The 19,920-nt window shown below is 40.0% G+C and overlaps 1 protein-coding gene across 1 annotated transcript; it reads left to right on the top strand.

Moving 5' to 3' along the window:
• The first annotated feature begins 722 nt into the window (after positions 1 to 722).
• LOC140534178 (protein mono-ADP-ribosyltransferase TIPARP-like) lies at positions 723 to 17,997 on the top strand. Its single transcript, XM_072654913.1, has 5 exons — positions 723 to 1,899; positions 7,686 to 7,851; positions 10,588 to 10,706; positions 16,125 to 16,385; positions 17,186 to 17,997. Exons 1-5 carry the CDS (start codon positions 803 to 805, stop codon positions 17,604 to 17,606), a joined length of 2,064 nt encoding a protein of 687 aa, XP_072511014.1. The 5' UTR covers positions 723 to 802; the 3' UTR covers positions 17,607 to 17,997.
• Positions 17,998 to 19,920: the final 1,923 nt, after the last annotated feature.

Genomic DNA, 19,920 nt, shown 5'->3' with positions numbered 1-19,920 from the left:
CCTCTATAAGATTGCACATCATCTCAGGGAGGGAGGGAGGAGAGAGGGGAGAAGGAGTGGGAGGGACAGGAAAAACATCTAAGATATATGGAAGTGATTGTAGAAAACTGAAAATAAATAAAATAATTAAGGAAATTGTTATCCTGTTGACCTTTGCTCAGTCTTATAATAGCAAAGAGGCCAATAGGTTTACTTAAACTGATTTACCATCCTAATTGCCAGAGGCTGTTAAGTTACTTTGGGGTCCAGAGGGTGAAGCATCAAAGGCAATAGAGATATGGAGGAGTAAGAGAGGGACCTAATGGGTCCTAACAAACGTTCCCTTGTCCCAACTCCATCTAGGCCTCCAGGACAAGGCCACATTCCTACCCTCCCTCAACCTCACTCATTGTGTTGTCAATAATTGGTTGATTAGTTTTTTTCACCTGTAGCAAAATTGTGTCTACAACCCAATCATTCAATACTTTAGAAGACGAAGATTTTTTTCTGGTTGAGCATCAGAGTTTCTAGGAGGAAACTCAATGTGCAATTCAGAAGAGTGCGTGAGTGTGAGTGTGAGTGTGTGTGTGTGTGTGTATGTGTGTGTGTGTGTGTGTGTGTGAAGAGTTAAATGGTTTAGGTCATGAGGACCCAGGTGAGAAGCTTTTGCCATCAATGGTTGATTTTAAGAATGGGAGGGTTTCTGAGAGCAGCTGGTAAGAGGTGAGAGAAGACTCCTCTTCTGAGCTTCTATTATTACTCTGGCTATCATTATCAGAGAACATGAATTAATTGTTTGTTTGATTCTTCTTGTCCCCTTGGAATGGCTGGGCTATTTGAGGGTCAGAAAACTCCTCCAAACTCACCAGAGTCCTGGGCTCAATGCTCAGGGGTCATCAGTGTAGAAGATGTTACAAGACCACAAGGACTAAGGGTTCCACAACTACAGGAATTCACAACTGAATTACTCTTGGAAAATCTTACATTGGAAGACATTTCTCGTGACCCCAACGATGGTATAACTCATAGACACTTGGATAGTTCCACCCACCCATTTCACACAGATTGGAGCACCATGGCTGAGCGTAGCCAAGAGGATTGGATGGGCATGACAGGGCCAACTCGACCATCTTCTACAGTCAGGGCTGTTACCACTCATTCAAGTTCACTATCTGTGATGGGACCATCTCAGGGAGCTGGCAGATACAAGGAAGGGCTAGAGCAGCCAGCTGTGGAAAGGATAGTAAGACCTAGGACAGCATCTTCAAGAGTCATTTCTGACTCATCTTGTACAGTTCAGAGAGCAGCAGCAACACTAGCTCATAGAGGTTTGGAATCTGTAGCAGGACAAGCTCATGTATTCTTGGGGGCTCAAAGTCAAGGAGACTTGAGGCCCTTCCAAGTGCCCAGCACACCCTCCCAGGGGTCCCCCCGGGGGCCCAGCACACCCTCCCAGGGGTCCCCCCGGGGGCCCAGCACACCCTCCCGGGGGTCCCCCTTGAGGCTCAGGTTTGCCAGCTATAATAGCTCAACTCAGCATCTTTGGACAAGTTCCAGAGATAGTACTAGGTTACTTGTTAGAGATGAGATGCCCCATCAAGATAGTCCTCAAGGTACAGGGACTAAGATTCAATTATATTCTGAAATGAAATCTTCCCTAAGAAATGGATCTGTGGTGAACATTTTTTCAGCAAAGGAATCAGGACTTCTTAAGGAGGGGGAACAACCACATGTGTGTGAAAATTTCCTGTTGGGGACATGCCAGAGGGACTCAGCCTGCCCCTACTATCATACCTTGCTACCCTTCCACTGGCAATTTCATCATAAACAATGTAACTTGTGGTACAGCATCCCTCTTGGAGCCCAAATGCACTTGGAGATGATCTATGCTAACCCCAATATTAAAGCTGCTGAAATTTTGTGAGTATAATTTGAAGGATACTCTCTCTAATGGGGTGAATGATTGTGGGGTCACTGGCTGAAGGCAGAGCCAGAGTCTCAGCCAGGAGGATAGTTAGACATTTGGCCAATGGCTTATGGAGGAAAGAGTCAGCAATGCAATGTGGTGTTACATAAGCTCTATTTTCAGAGTCAGGTCCCTGGTTTATGATCCCCTTTTATTTTTACATTGTCTGTTTTTGAAGATATCCCTCCTTTCTTCACTGAGAGCATTGTTTTTCTCTTAATTCTAACTGCATTGATCTTGTTCATGCAAAAAAAATCAAAATCATTCTATCTTCTGTGATCATTTCTGTCCCTTAAGCATAATTTTGAAATAAACACTTTTCCCCTTCTCTTCTATTATAATTATTCCTTTTTTGGTTTGGTTTATGATGGTATGTTGGTTGAGATGTCACTGATTGACTACGTGACCTTGAGCATGATGCTTTACTTCTCTGGGCCCCAGTTTTCTCTGTAAAATGAGCGGTGTTGGTTAAATGGTCCCTAGGATCCCTTTTAGCTATAACATTCTCTAAGTTCAGGGAAAGGAGAGACCATGTTGGTTTGGAAGAAGGAATTGAGTTGGGCTTGAGTCAAGTTGAAGGCTAGCTAGGAATTGGATAAAGAAGAGAAGCCCAGGCAGGGAACACCAAGCAAAGGGGTGGAGCTAAGATGATTAAAAGGTTTTTTTCATTGACAGTGACTAGCCTGACCTAAACTGAAGAATCAGTTGAGGTAGGAAGGCTGAGGAGAGAACAGTTTATTTTTTAGGTTATAGGGAGCCCTAGTAGACTTTGAACAAATAGTGGAATAACAATGGTGGTGTTTTATTAAGATTAAATCGGTAACATAGAGGATACATAGGAGGGGACAGGGAGACCGAGCTATTTACATGGTCCACATGTAAGAAGGTCCTCAAAGAATGGATACCCTACAAATGAGTTTGAGGGAATCATTGATGGGACTGAATAACAAAAACAGGAAGAAAGAAGAAGATGTCAAAGATGGCACAGATGTTTTGAGCCCATGTAACTAGAAGAATAGTGATGTCATGAACAGAAATAGGAAAATCAAGAAGAGAAGCAGGATTTAGTTTGGGGTGGTAGTTTGAGTGTGGAGAATAAGGAGGACTAGAGGAAGATTAGTTGAATCTAAGCCAGGAAAAGAAGAGTTTGAAGTAATAGTGGGACATGCAGGCAAAGATGTCCCATAAGCAATTGGAGATGTGGACCTGGCATTTAGGAGAGACCACTGAAAGAAAGATGTAGATCTTGGTACAACCAAAGCCATGGGGATAATTGTGATCCCCAAGACTTGGAGTGTTGAGAGGAATGAGCTCAGGACTAAATTTTAGGAGGAGTTTGGGGAAGAGGAAGAAGAGTAAACAGTGACTGAATATAGCAAGGAAGAGAGCACATTATCCTGAAGTCCAAGAGGCAAGAGGGCAAATGAGGGGAGAGGAAGGTGACCTATAGTGTCAAAGGGAATGAGAGTTAAGGAAAAAACCTTTGGATTTGGTGATACAAGGTTATTTGTACCTGAGTGTTCTGTGAAGAAGGAAAAATGGTTTATCAGGATACTGAGCTTCTGGGAAATATACTGAAATATCTTTCCTTGAGGAAACCAGGAAGGCTCCTTGAATATTAGTCCTTTCAAAAGTGTTTTTGCCAACATTCATACATTCTCCCTCCCCAACTTCTGTCATAACTACCATTGGCAGTCTTGTTCCCAACCATGGAAAGCCCCAACCATGTACTTTTCTTTGTCCCTGCTCTACACTATTAACTTAGGATCTAAGTTAAAACTGTTGGATGAACTGCAAGTCCACACTAATTCTGGCAAGGTCTTTGTTGCTGTCCAACAACATTTTTGATGCTTTATCTATTGATTCCATATTAAGACACTCATATCTGCTATTCCAAACCTACAAATTTGGAACAGTAGATGTGAAAACTCCTGCCCTACTTTCCTCTCTATTGGGAAGACTTGTTATCTGATATGAGTTACTTCTTTCTGTAAATTTTATTGATGTCTACCTTTCTTTCTTATACAGAAAAGACAATTAAACAAAATAAAATAATGAAGCAACTGGATCAGTCATGACTGAATGATTCTGAGGTCTTGAAATTTTTTTTTGAAAAACATCTTTTATTTTTACATTATGTTTGTTTCTGAAGTTATTTCTCCCTTCTTTACAGACAATATAGTTTCTCTTTTAATTCTAGCTGCATTGATTTTGTTTGTGCAAAAGCTGTTCCATTTTATGTAATCAAAATCATTCTTTTAATCTTCTGTGATCATTTCTGTCCTTTGCTAATTCTTCCCTTAGCCATAGTTGTGAAATATAAACCTTTTCCTCTTCTCCTTTGTTAGTTACTTCTTTTTTTTTGTTTTATTATATGACTTTTCTATATTGAGGTAATAAGCTCTTTAGGGAGTTATTGTGGTATGTGGTGTGAGATACTGGTCTAAACTTCATTTTGTGCCAGATGGCTTTATGGTTTTCCTAGTGGTTTTTATCAGGTACAGAATCCTTACACCAGTAGTTGCTGTGCTTAGATTTGTCAAACACTAGATTATTTTGGTTTGTTGCTTCTGAGTCTTATTTACTTAGTATGTTCTCATGATCAACTTTTCTACTTTTTAACCAAAGCCATTTAATTCTGGGTGATTACTACTTTGTGGTATATTTTGAGATCTGACACTGCTTTTTCCTTCTTTCTTTTTTTCATTTTCCTTGAGATGTTTGAATTTTTATTCCTGTCATATGAATTTTGTTATTTTGTCTAGTTCTACAATGGGGAAAGTTGACTGGTATGATGCTAATTCTGTAAATGAACTCAGATAATATAATTTGTATTATATTGTCATGACTCAACCACAAAAAAGTTAATATCTTTTGAATTATTTCAGCCTGTCTTTATTTCTGTAAAGAGCATGTTGCATTTATATTCATTTAAATCCTGATCATGTCTTGGTTAACTACAAGATATTCAATACATTTGGTAGTTATTTAGAAATAACTTTTTCTGTCTCTTCTTGTTCTGTTAGTAAAAAGAAAAACTGATTATTTTTGTTAGTTTATTTTCTGTTCTGTTCCTTTATTGAAATTATTGTTTCATTTAATTTTTCTTCAAAATTCTTAGAGGATTCTCTAAGTAAATCATATATCTGAAAATAGAGATAATTTTGTCTCCTCTTTGTGTAGGCTTTTTCATGGCTTATTGTAAGAGCTAGTGTTTCTAGATCTATGTTAGGAAATAGTGATAAGAATGGATATTCTTGCTTTATCTTTCTTGACTTTTCTTGTGTTTCTGTATTACAAATAATGCTAGCTCTTGGTTTTAGATAGATTAATAAGTTTCTCATATTATGGGAAGGATGTACTTATTCTATGCTTTGTAATGTGAATGAATGTTGTATTTTATCAAAGGTTTTTTATGCTTCTGTTGCTCTAATGATTTTTAAATTATTTGTATTATTGTTACACTTCTTCCTAAAGTTAAACCATCTCTGCATTTGTGATATCAATCCAACATGGTCACAGGGAACAATCTTTTAATATATTATTACAGCCACTTTTGCCAAAGCCTAGTAACTTTGTTCAAGTAATTCCAAATTTTTGGATCAATTTATAGCTCTGCCAACAATATATTAGTGTTCAAATCTTTAAAAAACAAAACAGAACCCCAACACTTCTACTACTGGACCATTTCTGATGAGGTAGAACATTATAAATTGTTTGCATTTTAATTCATCAGTTAATGAATTGAAAGAATTTGGGGCAGCTAGGTGGTTCAGTGGATAGAGCACTGACCCTGAAGTCAGGAGAACCTGAGGTCAAATCTGGCCTCAAACAGCCGAGTGATCTTGGTCAAGTCACTTAATCCCATTTGCCTCCAAAAAAAAGAAACTTATTAAGAATTGTTTTTATTTGCATTGCTCTTGGAGGTGGAGCCAAGGTAGAGCTGTAACAGGAAGTAATAAATTGAATTCTTTGTCCCCACCCTTCCCCTAGCTCCAAACAGATCTAGAAAATGCTACAGATCAAATTCTCATGGAGAAGTCTAAGAAAAAGTCACAGTGAGTAACTTTTCCAATCTAGGTTGTCAAAGGGAGATGAACTGAAAGGTCTGTAGACATTGGACACAGAATCTGTCCAGGAGCTTATGGCTACCCAGTGCTGAAGGGACCAAAGAGACACTGTGAAACAGGGCAAAAGAAAACCCCAGACCCATACCACGGCACTGAGTGCAGGGTGCAAGAACAGGTGCCAATTGGCAGTTTTGTCAACCACTACTCCATTCTGAGTCATAGATCCACAGTAGTTTGAGATAGAGAATTAAGTCCAGAGGTCCTGGGTAGTATGGTAGTATGAAAACTCAGAAACAAATAGCTGCAGTGTGGATTGGATCCCAGGAACAGAAAGAGGTCTCACTTCTAGCTTCTAGCCCATCTGAACCCAGCAAAGGGATAACCAGGACAGAAATCCCAAAATAAAAGGGAGTCTGCAATTCTAGCACTTCAAAATAACAGCTTTCTAGTTAACTAATAGTGGCTGGGTTAAGTAGCAAGCAATCTGCTATAACCAGATCCACATCCAAGTCAGGAACCTGCAGAGCTCAAACCATGGGGGCAGTACTTAGACTTTGTCCTAGAATAGATCACTTTTGAAACACTGAAAGCTTTCAGGTTTCCAGCCTGAGCTGTCTCTGAGATCCTGGGATAGCACAACACTCAATACCTCCGAAAGCACCACCAACAACACACAGAGACCAATGCTAACATAAAGTTTGAAGTCAGAAAGTAGGCTAGAAGGGTGAGCAAGAAAAAACAGAACCCAACCACAAAAAGCCATTACAGTAACAAAAAATGCTCAAACCAGAAAAAGAAAATTATTTCAAAACATCTATAAACAAAGCCTCAAAGAAAAGCACAGCTTGAATGCAAATTCAACTAAAATTCCTACAAAAGCCGAAGCAAGACTTTAAAAAAAAATTAAAGAATCTTTTAATAAAAATGAAATGAGTGCTGGTGGGGAAAAATGGAAAAGAAAAAAATGTTATCAAAGGGAACTAAAAGCTTGGAACAAGAGGTGTGAAACTTTGTCCAAGCATCAAACCTCCTGAAAATTAGGAAGGACCAAATATGAGACAATGACTCTGAAACAATAAGAAGTATTAAAACAAAATCAAAAGATTGAAAAAAAAGAAGAAAATGAAAGGTATCTTCTTAGTTATTCCTTTTTAAAAATTTGATCTGAAAGACATAATGAAGAGAAAAAAATTAAGAATCATTGTACTGCCTAGAAAGCCATGACCAAAAAACATCCTAAGAAATTTTAAAAAGAAAACTCACCCAAACTTAGGTCAAGTCAAAATAGGAAGAATCTACAAATTGCTTCCTGAAAGAAAGCCCCAAATGAAAACACCTAGGAATAAAGCTCAAAAGATTCAAGATTTAGAGCTAGACTAGACCACAGTAGGATCTGGTACAACTCTCATCTCATAGATGAGAGAACTGAGGCCAAGAGAAGTCCCCCAAAGTCACAAAGCTAGCTGATGAGAGGGCTAGGATTTAGAACAAAATGGGTCACAGAGAGTAGGATATGAATGAACAAACACAAAGATTCTAAACAATTAATGAGGTTGAATGGTGGGAAGGGATTAAATTTCTAAGGAGTAGGTTGGTGAGACAAGACTCCATTTTGAGTGATTGCTTATTTACATTTATTTGTGCTTATATACATATTATTCCTTCCCTAGGAATGGTAATGAAACCCTCTATTTAGACATGAGTGAAAAGGTGTTCATGGAAATAAATGATTGCTTCGATTTTGCACGGAGGCTCTGCTGTGGAAAGGACAGTGTTTTGGGCCCATCCAGGAACTTTTATTTTCTTAGTGGTCAGATATGGATTCTCTGCAACCAGGTAAAGAATACCAAAATTTAAACTGGGGGAGGAAATTGTTGTGTTTGTCTTTCATTCTCGAAGAGGACCACGACATAAGGGAAAGATGACATGACCTGCAGTTGACTTTGTTTTGAGTGAAGGAGGGCTGTGCAAAGTCACCAGCCTCACTTCTCCTCCAGAGCAATCTGGGTCCAATGGCCAGATATTCATTAGGAGGACTGGAGATGGCTCAGGATGCAATGGCAGACCCTGCCCCTTTTAGGCTAGGGCCTTTTCAGGTTCTCACTTTTAGTGAGGTAATGACCGTTCAGTGAATTTCTTTAAGAAATGAGTCAAGGGATAGCCCCTTTAATTAGAAAGAAAAAAGAAAAAAAAATCAAGCCGAGAGGAGAAGACCTTCAGGGCGGCTGTTCCAAAGAGAAATTATTACCATTGACATTCACTCTAAACCAAGGAGGCCCAAAATACAGTCATTAAGTAGAGCTTGGGCTGGGACCTATTGTGGTCCAATCTAAGAGCTTCAGAGTGAACCAGATTAAGGTTTTGTGGAAGGAAGGAAGGAGGAATGCAGTCTGGAAAGAACAAGAATTCTCAGTTAGACTGCTGCATAAGATAATTAAGTACTTTTTTGGTCTATGGATTTGATCTGTTGAATAAATAAAAGGGTAGTCTTGCCTTAAATGCCTAGAAACATCAAGTGGCTTGACTTTATCCATGCATAATTGGTGAGATGTTTTCTTCCTGGGCCAAGGGAATATTGCTGAAATGTTCCTATGCAAAGTATTAAAGTAGAGTAAATTCTGAACTAGTGAGACTAGGTGGGATATCAAACAGAGAATTCAGTTAATAGATATTTAGCACTTCTAGGGTACATCTTCTGGTAATGTCTCATCATGGCTTGGTACAATTCAAATCCTTGTTTGAGTCCTCCTGACTCTAGGGCCAGTTCTCTGTCTCCTGTACCAACTAGCTGCCCCTGAACCTGAGACTCTTAAATTTATAAGTTTATAAAAATATCTATTTTTTTACACAATGCACATTTCTAAAGACATCTACCTCCCCAGTGAGCCATGTCTTTTTAAAGAAAAATGAAAAAAAGGGGAAGAGGAATTGAGCAAAACTGAAGAGTGAAACCTTAGTTGGACAACAAGTTCCATGTCTCAGTCCCTGCCACTCTCTACCCTTTAAAAAAAAAAAAAAAAAGGGAAGGAGGTGGGTTTTCCTATCTCTCCTTGAGGGCCAAGCTCTTGTGAACATATTTTTCCCAAAGTCCATGCCAATGGAACATAAGCTCAGTCAGATCTTGCCAAGCTGGGAAAAGTCTAAGGAAAAGGTCAAGAAGTGCCCAAGTTCTGAGGACTATCCTAGAAAAAGTTGGATGGGCTCCCTGCTCAGATGGAACTTGGTGGCATAGGTTGGAGTCACAACTCTCTACCAGTTTTGGCATGTTGTAATCTGGGTTGATGAAGGGAACACCCATAACCACGTGAGTAATGAGCATTGAAGCCTTGTGGCATAACTAGCTCTGTGTTAAGCACTCTACAAGATGCCCAAGAGCATGGGCCCTCTGCCCTCAGAGAAATTAGTTTTACTTCTCTCAAACTGAAACAGCTGTTACAAGTGTGTCCAACTCTTCATGGCTGCATTCGGGGTTTTCTTGGCAGATACTAGAGTGGTTTGCCATTTCCTTCTCCAGCTCATTTCACAAGTGAGACAAAAAGGATTAAATGACTTGCCCAGGGTCACATAGGTCAAGTGTCTGAGGCCAGAATTGAACTCAGGAAGATGAGTCTCCCTGACTCAAGGCCCAGCACTCTATCCATTGTGCCACCTAGCTGTCCCTCAAACTAAGGCTTGTCAAATGTTACAAAATAAGACAAGAAATACCACAAGGCAGTGTATGACTAAGGGTCATATAAGGCTCCCTAAATTAGGTGCTACAGGAACTCAGAGGGGGGACAAGTCACTGTGAGTTGGGGTAGGTTATGAAGGAGGTAATGAATAAAGTAGAAGCCAAAGGAGGGGTAGAATTTAGATGGGGGAAGGCAACATGAGCAAAGACTCAGAGCTAGGGCCAAGGGGTGCTTGAGGGACAGTCAAAAAAATCATCTATGATTATTTTCCTACATCAAGCAAAGTTGCAAAAATGAGGAATGACTAGATTATGGAGGGCTTTGGGTTTTATCATATAGACTATTTTCTAGGTTGATTGGGTATAAGGGAGAGTATAGAATTCAGAATACTGAATTGAGTCTAAAGATCTAGGATCAAAATCCAGCTCTGTGTGATTGTTGTGTGAGCTGGCCCCAGTTTCTTTACTTTTTTTGGAGCCTTGGTTTCCTTCTTTATAAAAGGAGGGTTGACTCTAACATTTGATGGTTTTGAATGGAGGGAGATGGAGCTGAGATGTATGATGGAGGGAGGACATCTAAGGCAAGTAGTGAGGGCCTCACAAAGGGGAAACAGGACTAAGAAAATCTAAGTGGAGGCGGAAGTCAGGAAAAGGGTGCCCAGCAAAATGTAATGATCTGATATGCAATTATCTTCTCTTACAGTTCTTACTCATGTCACTTATTCTGATAGGCAGAGAAAGCTGGTATATTTTCTAATGGGGAAATTGGGACCCAGAAAATAGGGCTCCTCAGATTGGACTTTGGGGCTCTTCTGGGTGCTTGGGTACCTTGGGTGGGACAGTATAGAAAGTGTTCTTTAAAAGTTCAGTATTAACCCAGTATCTCTCCATTTCTTGTCCAGGGAATTCAAATCCAAAATCAGATTATGACTATGTATATGGAACAAATGAACTTGCAGAAATCAGTTAAAATAATTGATCGTCCTAAATACATTCCTCTTTACCAACAAGTGAACCTCAGGTGAGGATACCTGGCTTTGGACGTTTTATTTTGGAGTGGTGCTGGGCTCTGTCTACTCTTTCCATGACTTACTGATTAGAGGTTGAAAGGACCTTAAAGACCTTTTTTTGGGGGGGGGGGTGGAGAAGAAATTTTGGCAGAGAGAGGCTAAGCCATTTGCCCTGGTTTCAAAGATAGTAAGGCTGCTAGTAACATCTGAATCTAAATTTGAACTCTGGTCTTTTGATGCCACACCCATAGACTTATCCCTGAAGGCCATTGTATTTTGACTCTGATGAACAAACTATACTCCTTTTATTGGCATCTGTGCTATTGGAAGCATTCACTTTAGTAGCAGGAAGCCTTCAGTTCCCCTTCATTTGCTCTGCATGCCACAAGTCCCATTCATTGCTCCTCTAGCCACGGGGAGGTACATGTTATGTCCTTCTCCTAGGGCTAATGCTGCTTAGTGTTGTGTGGACTAGGTTTGCTTTAGGAAATCCCTTTCTCTTTCTGGAAAAGGACTGATTCACCCAACTCTATAATTGTGGAAGGGTTCTTTGTAAGGCAATTTCTAAAGTTTGTATTGCTCAAGAAATATCCCTTCTTTTTCTGGAAGAGTAGAGTCTAAGTTCCTCCTGCCTACAGACTCAAAATCCTCCTTCCTCTACAAAAGAAGTTGTTCTCAAACATCCTCTGCTAACTGCCCTCCTCTGCCATTTGGACAACAAATTTGTCTGCTTCTGCTGGAACGACATGACAGCTACAGTTGCTGACATCTCAGGGGGCCCCCAAATCCACTGTTGGGATCTTCCTTCTAAGACTGTTTGAGGAATCTCATGCAATTCCCATGTACCTCTGTGCCAAGACCATCATTACCATCCACCCCAACACTGCCCTCTGAAATGGGGTAAAGGCAAAGAGGCTGAGAGCTAGCTCTCCTTTTTCCTTCTTTGGTCTGGGCAGAGAGGGGGCTCCTGTAAAGGATCCAATCTCCTCCCTCCTAGCTCAAGCAGCTGGAGTCCCTAAAACCCATTCAGAATCTGTCTCCAGTCCTTCCCACACATGGCCAATGGACATATCTATATTCCCCATGAAGAGGTGCTATCTTGACCTCAATAAAGGTTCTCTCCTTATAATCTCATCAGATCAATTGAGGTCTTCATCAGATTGATCAGGCGACTCTCTTGATCATGACCCTATCTAAATACAAAGGAATTTTTAGAGGTAAGGAGGAGAGCCTCAATATCTGGGCATCAGGAAAGTCCTCTTGTATATAGCGGTACTTGAGATAGACCTTAAGGAAGAGAAGAGACTTTGTATGGCTTATCTATTCAGTCCTGTAAACACTGATGCACTAGGTACTGCAGTTCAGAGACAAAAAGGAAACAGTCCTTGCTTTCAAATTTACATTTTACTAGAATAAAGGGTCAGTGTTGGAAGAGGGGATTTACATAAGATGTAGACAAATAATCATACTCTGGTGGATCTGTGTCCTTGGACATTCTCTGGTGCTTTCTGGGCATCTATTCCCTTTCTATAAATTGGGAGGAGAGGCAGCTAGGAGGTGCCATCATGCATAGAGTACAAGGCCTGAGCTCAAGAACTCATCTTCCTAAGTTCAGATCTGGTCTCAGACACTTACTAGCTGTGTGACCTGGGGTAAGTCACTTAACCTTTCCCTGCCTCAGTTGCTCATCTGTAAAATGCTCTGGAGAAGGAAATGGCAAATCACTCCAATATCTTTGCCAAGAAAACTGCAAATGTGGTCACAAAGAATTAGACATAAAACAACTGAAACAGCAACAGAGAGGATTGGACTCAGTCACCTCTAAGGTCTCTTCCAGCTCTAAATGTATTTTGACTTTTATTCCCATCTTTACACAAGTTCACCTTTGGAGGAATACTTTCTTCCATTTCTCTTGATATCAAGAGGCTATCAATGGAAAGGACATGGACTTTCCATTGGCTATTCCTACTTCTAACTACATGACCAGGTTACCTTTTTCACTTACCAGTTTTCTGGACTGACATCTTTCTCTCCAATTATGAATTCTTCATAAGTCCTTAGTTGAGCCCGCTCACACCAAACAAATGCTTCTCCATTGCCCTCATTATCGGTTCATCAGAGACAATAGGGTGTTTAGTGTCCAAACTGAAGGTTTCAGTCTTGGTTACTGGCTGTCTTCATCAAGTGGATTTGTCTTGAAGATCAGTGCATTTAAAGGTTACATAAAGAAAGGGGATAGTACTAACAGCTGGATCAGGGCTCACACAAGGTTTCTGGAATAACGTAGAACCTGAATTGGGCCTTAAAGGAAGCTGGACATTCTAGCTTGGGGCAACTAGGTAGGTCAGTGGGAACAGTGGTCATAGAGGTTAGTATAGACTTCTCTTGTAGACCAGAACTGGGCGCATTAGAGTTACTCAGTAAATACAAAGAACTGTGTGGAAACAGCTAGTAGGAAGCTTAGATCATGACATTACAGACTTGTAACATATTGCTTATCAGCACTTAGAGGGCCATTGAGACAAAAATAGCTCCTACCTTTCAGGGTTGTTGTGAGGATCAGATGATATAACATACATAAAAGGTTTTACAAACCTTAGTGCATTATGTTACCTATTCTTATTATCATCATCTTAGTACTTTGATGTATTCTAAGTGTTTTCCTCCTAACATCTCTGAGATATGTTGTATATTACTGTGCACATTTTTGCAAGTGTGGAAACTGAGGCTCAGATAATTTGGGTGATTTGTCCAGGTTCACACAGTTGGTAATTGTCAGAGCAGGTATTTGAACGCAGAACTCTCCTGACCTTCAGGTTCAGGACTCTTTCTACTATTATTTCATTGCCTCCTAATTGAGGGCACCAAAACACAAAATGGAAGAATTGTTCAATGGGGACTATACAATGTACCTTATCTTGATGCTATGACTACAATTCAAATCTGAGTCTCCTCTAAACTATGTACTTAGATGATCTTATAGTCAGCTACTCCAGAGACAGTCATCAACAAAAAACCAAAACAGAAATTATTCTTCTTCTTTCTTTTATTTTTTTTTTATTTTGTAATGTTTAACAATCACTGCCATACAATTGTGATTTTATCCCCCTCACCTACCCCCCACTTCCCCCCTCCCTCCCCACGACTGCATACAATTCTGTATAGATTCTACATATACTTTCCTATTGAGTATATTTTCACTATAGTCATGCTATGTAGTCAGACTAAGATAAATGAAAGAAATCGTATAACAAATCAGAACATGATACACAAACACATACACATACACAAACATGATCTGCTACAATATGTGAGTGACTTCCATATTTCTCTCTCTGAGTGTGGCAGGCATTTTGCCTTGAGATCCTCCATTGGGATTTTTTTTTTTTTTTTTGGTAAGAAGTTCTTGTGTTATTACACAAATCTAAGTCTACCAGAAAAAACTCTCACACACTGTGGTTGTTGCTGTGCATAAAGTTCTCCTGGTTCTGCTCCTTTCACTCAGCATCAGGTCATATAAGTCCTTCCAGGCCTCTCTGAAGTCTTCTTGTTCATCATTTCTTATGGCACAATAGTACTCCATTACATTGATATACCATAATTTATTCAGCCATTCCCCAATTGATGGACATCCCCTTGACTTCCAGTTTTTGGCAACTACATAGAGTGCTGCTATAAATATTTTTGTACATGTGGGACCCTTTCCCATTTTTATGATCTCTTGGGGATATAGTCCTAGTAGCGATATTGCTGGGTCAAAGGGTATGCACATTTTTGTAGCCCTTTGGGCATAGTTCCAAATTGCTCTCCAGAATGGTTGGATGCGCTTGCAGCTCCACCAACAATGAATTAGTGTTCCAACTTTCCCACATCCTCTCCAGCATTTATCATTTTCTTGTTCTGTCATGTTTGCCAATCTTATAGGTGTGATGTGGTACCTCAGAGTTGTTTTGATTTGCATCTCTCTAATCAATAGTGATTTAGAGCATTTTTTCATATGATTATAGATAGCTTTAATTTCTTCCTCTGAAAATTGCCTGTTCATATCCTTTGACCATTTATCAATTGGGGATCTTTTATTTTTTTTTAATAGACATAGCTTCATACAATCCTCCCTTCTGTCATGAAGAGAAGGTAGAGCAAGGGATCATTCAGGGTTTTCAATATCATTTTAAAATTACAAGTAATTTCAGTACTGGGTCACCACATGGCCAGAAGGAATCTGGAAATTCATCCCTCCCAAAAGGCCCATGTTTGACTCATCATGTCCTTGGAATCCCTGAAAGTTTCTGGGGAACTCTGGACATGTGCTTCATAAAATGATCCCTACAGTCCCATTCAATCTCAGCTACCTCAGGAACAAAAGTTTCAGAACAGAAAATGTCCTTAGAAAGCTTCTAGCCTTACTCCCAGACTCCTTATTTTATAGAGAAGGAAACTGAGGTCCAGTGAAGTGAACAAGATCATATATGTAAGTTAAAACTAGGAATCAAACACAGGTTGTCAAAAGAAACAAAACTCTAGTGTTTTGTTTTTTGCAGAATTTCTACTTTCACACAGGTATTTGTGCATGTATGCTTATGTGTCTGTCAAGTGGGAAGGGAAGTATTGGAGTACTGTGAGGACACTTGGAGTTAGGAAGACCTGGCTGTATATCCTGCCTCTAAAACTCACTAGCTGTGGGACTAGGAACAGATCAGCTCCCCCCCAGTCCCTGAGTCTCATTTAATTTTCCTAGTCTCTCAAACAGGGATCACAATAATGGTAGTTACTACTTTTCACAGTTGCTATGAGGTTTAAATGAGAGTGTAGTATAGAGCTGTCCAAATCTCTAGAAAAACTCTGATGTTTATTCTTATCCCCTCAAGAATTTGTTTTTACTACACAAATTTGGCCTATATTGAATTGCTTGCCTTCCAAAGGGAAGGGGTGGGGAGGGAGGGAGGAAGAGAAGTTGGAACTCAAAGTTTTAGGAACAACTGTCGAGTACTGTTCTTGCCACTAGGAAATAAGAAATACAGGTAAAGGGGTATAGGATGGACACAGGGGCAGAGAGGGATGATAGAAGAGAGGGCAGATTGGCAGATAGGGGCAATTAGAATGCTCAGTGTTTTGGGGTGGGGGGAGGGGACAAAAGGGGAGAACATTTGGAACCCAAAATTTTGTGAAAATGAATGTTAAAAGTTAAATAAATTTAAAAAAAAGAATTTGTTTTTACATTCAGACATATTTTGCTGGGAGAAGGAAAAAGAAGAGTCTTCTACCCCTTGTGAAGAGGCATAAGGGGAATGACCCTTGTGATGCCTTTCTTTCCTGTGGTCTTTTCTCAAATCAACAGCAAATTATATTGTATTGTGGGATGTCATGTCTCCATCTCCCTTGTCACTGATGATTTCTTGTCCTTCTTGGCCATTTCTTCCGCTTCCCAGGGTATGGTTTTCTGACCACTCAAGAAATGTCTCATGGTGGGGTGAAGGACCATCAGATGCCTATATCGGAAATTATCCATTTAAAAGTCAAGTGATTTCAAGGTCTAAGGAAGATAAGTTCTTAGTGATAGAGATGGCACCTTCAGAGCCTGCATATCGATACTGTTGTCAGCTCTTCCACAGATCAATTCCTCCTGGAAATGCCTTAGTGTTAAGAATCTACCGATACTACAACCCTTTGCTCTGGGAGCAATATCAGAGGTGTGTGCAAAGTGGGAGGAAATGAGAGGGGCAGAGGAGGCACCACAGCCATGATGGCTTAAGAAAATAGAAGCAACAGGGAACAAGAATTCATTTTATGTGGAGGTCCTTTCCTACCCTCAGATGGTATGATTCTATGCAGTGAAGGTGTAAGTGTTGTTGGCCTTTGGGGAAGACAGAGGCAACATTAGGAGAGTGTGTGTGTGTGTGTGTGTGTGTGTGTGTGTGTGTGTGTGTACACACAGACATATAACCATTATATACATGTGTACATACATACACACACAATTAATCCTTCCATATTCCAGTGGTTAGGGGTGCAGTGCCCCTGTGATCTGGAAAATCCATGTAAAATTTTTTGGCCCTCCCTTCACGCAAGAAAAGGTATCAATTTATTTTTCCTTTTTCTTTTATGGGGTGTTTACAGTACCTTATTGTGAAATTTGGATTAAGTATTTGGTCATAGACTACTATATAATACTATACATATATTTTGTGCATTTGAGTTTCTAAACTTTTTCTATGTTATCTCCTGGCCTTTGCATATTATCTGCTGCTTCCACAAAACTCCTCCAACATTCTCATTTAATTTATTACGCCAACTAGTGATATCCTGAAATTGCAATGTGAAAAATTGTGATGGGGAAGAGATAGCTGTATTTGTTTTAGTGGGATATATTACCAAACAGAGTAAATAACAGGCTGAGAAAAGCCATGTGTAAAGTAGAATTTGTAGAGAAGTAGACTAAAATGAAGATAATACACTTAAGCAAAATCTTCTCTGCCTTTATCCCCCACAGAGAGAAGAGGAGGCTAAAAAACCTGCAAATTCCTAGCCCTCTGGAGTACCAACTTTTCTACCAAGGCTACACTACCTTCGAGTCTTTGGCAAGGCATGGTCTATGTCCTAAAATAAGGAGTTCTCAAGGCCTCTTGGGCCAAGGATTGTATTTCTCCCTAAATGCCTATGTTACATCTTCTAAGATGGACCCTCCAAATGGACACATGATGGTGCTAGCCAAAGTGCTAGTAGGAGAAAAGACCATTGGCCATCCATTCTTTTGTGCTGCACCCCTTAAGGCAAATGGCCAGGAGTATGACTCTTGTGTGGATGATATAGACATGCCTACCCTATTTGCTTTGTTCCGAAAAGAACTTGTCTACCCCTACTTTATCATCTTTTATAGACGTCTTACAGACCCAGTTCACTTGGTCTTCTGACTTGGAAAGAAAGGGAATTAGGAAGGAATAGTGCTGGGCATCTCCCCCCCACACACAGAACCCTCTCCTTTAGCCTCCTCAAACCTCATGTTCAGCTTGTTACTGCTTTTGAGGATATTTTATCACACCCCTCACTCTCAACACAATTCTGCTTTTGTCATGCTCAGTCCTATTTCCCTTTTCTCTCATTTCCCTTCCTCTTCCTGTCCTTTCTGCTGCTTCTCATCTACTCTAGTCCCTGGCCAGGGTCCAAGGAGGAGAACTGAATTAAAGAAAAGACAGCTGGAAGCGGAGGGTCCTCCAGTATTTCTGTGGTCTGCCATATTTTATGTAACTTGACAACTTGAATTATTTTAACATTGCAATAAACATTTCTGATGCTGAAAATTAATTCAAATCACCTTTTTTTTTCTTTAAACTAATGTCACTCCTTATATCCTGAGTTGATGTTGAGAAGTCTTGAAGTCTTCTCCAGCTCCTTGACCATCCCAACCCACCTCTACAATGAACTGCTTTGAGAGATATCAAAACTTATTCTTCCCAGGCTGATTGTGGAAAATTCTGCCAGGCCCTCTTTCCCTACTAAAGGAAGGACCGACTTCTTGAAAAAGTACAGCAGATGCTGTCTTAATGGTCATGTTAAGGTACACAATTGAATAGCTACCTATACTTTGTGCCCAGCATAGTGGGCACATGTAGTGTGAACAGAGGCGTCTGCTACACCTCAAGATGCTAGTTGGCTCGCCAGAAAGACTGAGGGGGATTCTTTGACTTGACGATCTTGAGTGCTTGCTAACTCCCCTGGTCTCAGTCAGTGTAATCTTTCTTCTAGATGGATCTGTTCATATGATGTTTCTATCAAAGAATCTTTAGTAGGTAGGTCTGTGTTGTCTATCAGATAAAAGAGCATCTTAGCCTTTTAAAAGGCAGCTAGATGGCACAGTTGTGAAAGTGGTTGACTCTCTTAGGAAGATGTGAGTTAAAATATGACTTCAGATCCTTAATAGCTGAGTGTTCACAGACAAGTCACTGTCTTTCTCAGTTTCTTCAATTCTAAAATCAGTAGCACCTATCCTCCAGGGTATTTGTAAGGACTGAGATCATATTTTTTGGCAGCAAGTAGCACAGTGCCTAATATATAGTAGGAACTTTTTTTTTAAAAAATGGTTTCTTACTCCCCTCCCCTTCCCTTCCCTGTCCACTATACCTTACCTATTACTTCCCAGGAAGCATCCTGTGCCCCAGCAAAATCAGACAAATATGGTCAGAGAGCACATATGATATTCTCTTGCTTCTGAACCATGGCACATTCTATTCTCCAGGACTGGAAATGTTCTCGATCTCATTCCTTGTGTTTTGATTCCTTACCTGGAAAGGCTCCCTGTTGGCCTATGCATCTTCTAAGGAGTGGCCTGGCTCCATTTGGGGAGGTGCATCAGTAGAGAGTTGACCACCAGTAGATGAGCTTGGCTAGAGTAAAGGAATAAATTATCTCCTCAAGCATAGTGATTTCATTTGGTTTCAGTGGAGGGAGTTCCTACATAGATGAAATCATGGATACCTGAAATAACAATAATAGTTGATATTGATATAGCATCTCAGGTGAGTTTCCCAATAACCACTAGGTTATACTAGACCAGTACTGAACTTTTTCTTTTGCCCATTTGACAGATGGAAAAAAAAATACAAATGATGGATGAGGGTTAGATAGAAGGAGGTTGATGACTTACCATGATCACACAGCTAGTTGGTGGTATGGGTGTTTTCAAACTCAAGTGTTTCTAACTCCAGATCTAATAAACTTTCTACTTTGAGCTTCTGTGAGAGAAAGGTATGGGAGAGGAATGTAAAAAGAGAGAAGGACTAAGCCAGAGGAGAAGAAAATCTTGTAGGTAACATGGAGAGTTTAGGATGAGTAAAGTAGGTCAGAGGTTGTCTTTGGAGAGGAGAAATTGATCAAAATTAGGAGAAATTGAGGAAATATGAAGCCTGGATGGGGTTTCATTTGGTTTCTCATGTGGGTAAATCATAGATCCTTGAAGAAATAATAATAGTAATGGCTGATTTTGATATAGTGCCTCAGGTGAGACTCCCAATAATTGATGGGTTATTTATTGAAGCCAGTGCTAGTCTTCCTCTTTTGTCCATTTAACAGATGAGGAAATAGAGAGGTGAGGTAGTGACTTACCCATGATCACATAGCTAGTAAGAGGTATGAGCAGTTTTCAAACTCATTTTGAGTTCAAATCTAATAAACTTTCTACTTCAAGCTTCTGTGGGAGAAGAGTGTGGGAGAGGAGCAAGTGAAGAGAAG

The sequence above is a fragment of the Notamacropus eugenii genome, chromosome 3 (genome assembly GCF_028372415.1).
Source record: "Notamacropus eugenii isolate mMacEug1 chromosome 3, mMacEug1.pri_v2, whole genome shotgun sequence".
NCBI classification, from domain to species: domain Eukaryota; kingdom Metazoa; phylum Chordata; class Mammalia; order Diprotodontia; family Macropodidae; genus Notamacropus; species Notamacropus eugenii.
This window is presented reverse-complemented; position numbering and strand designations above follow the sequence as displayed.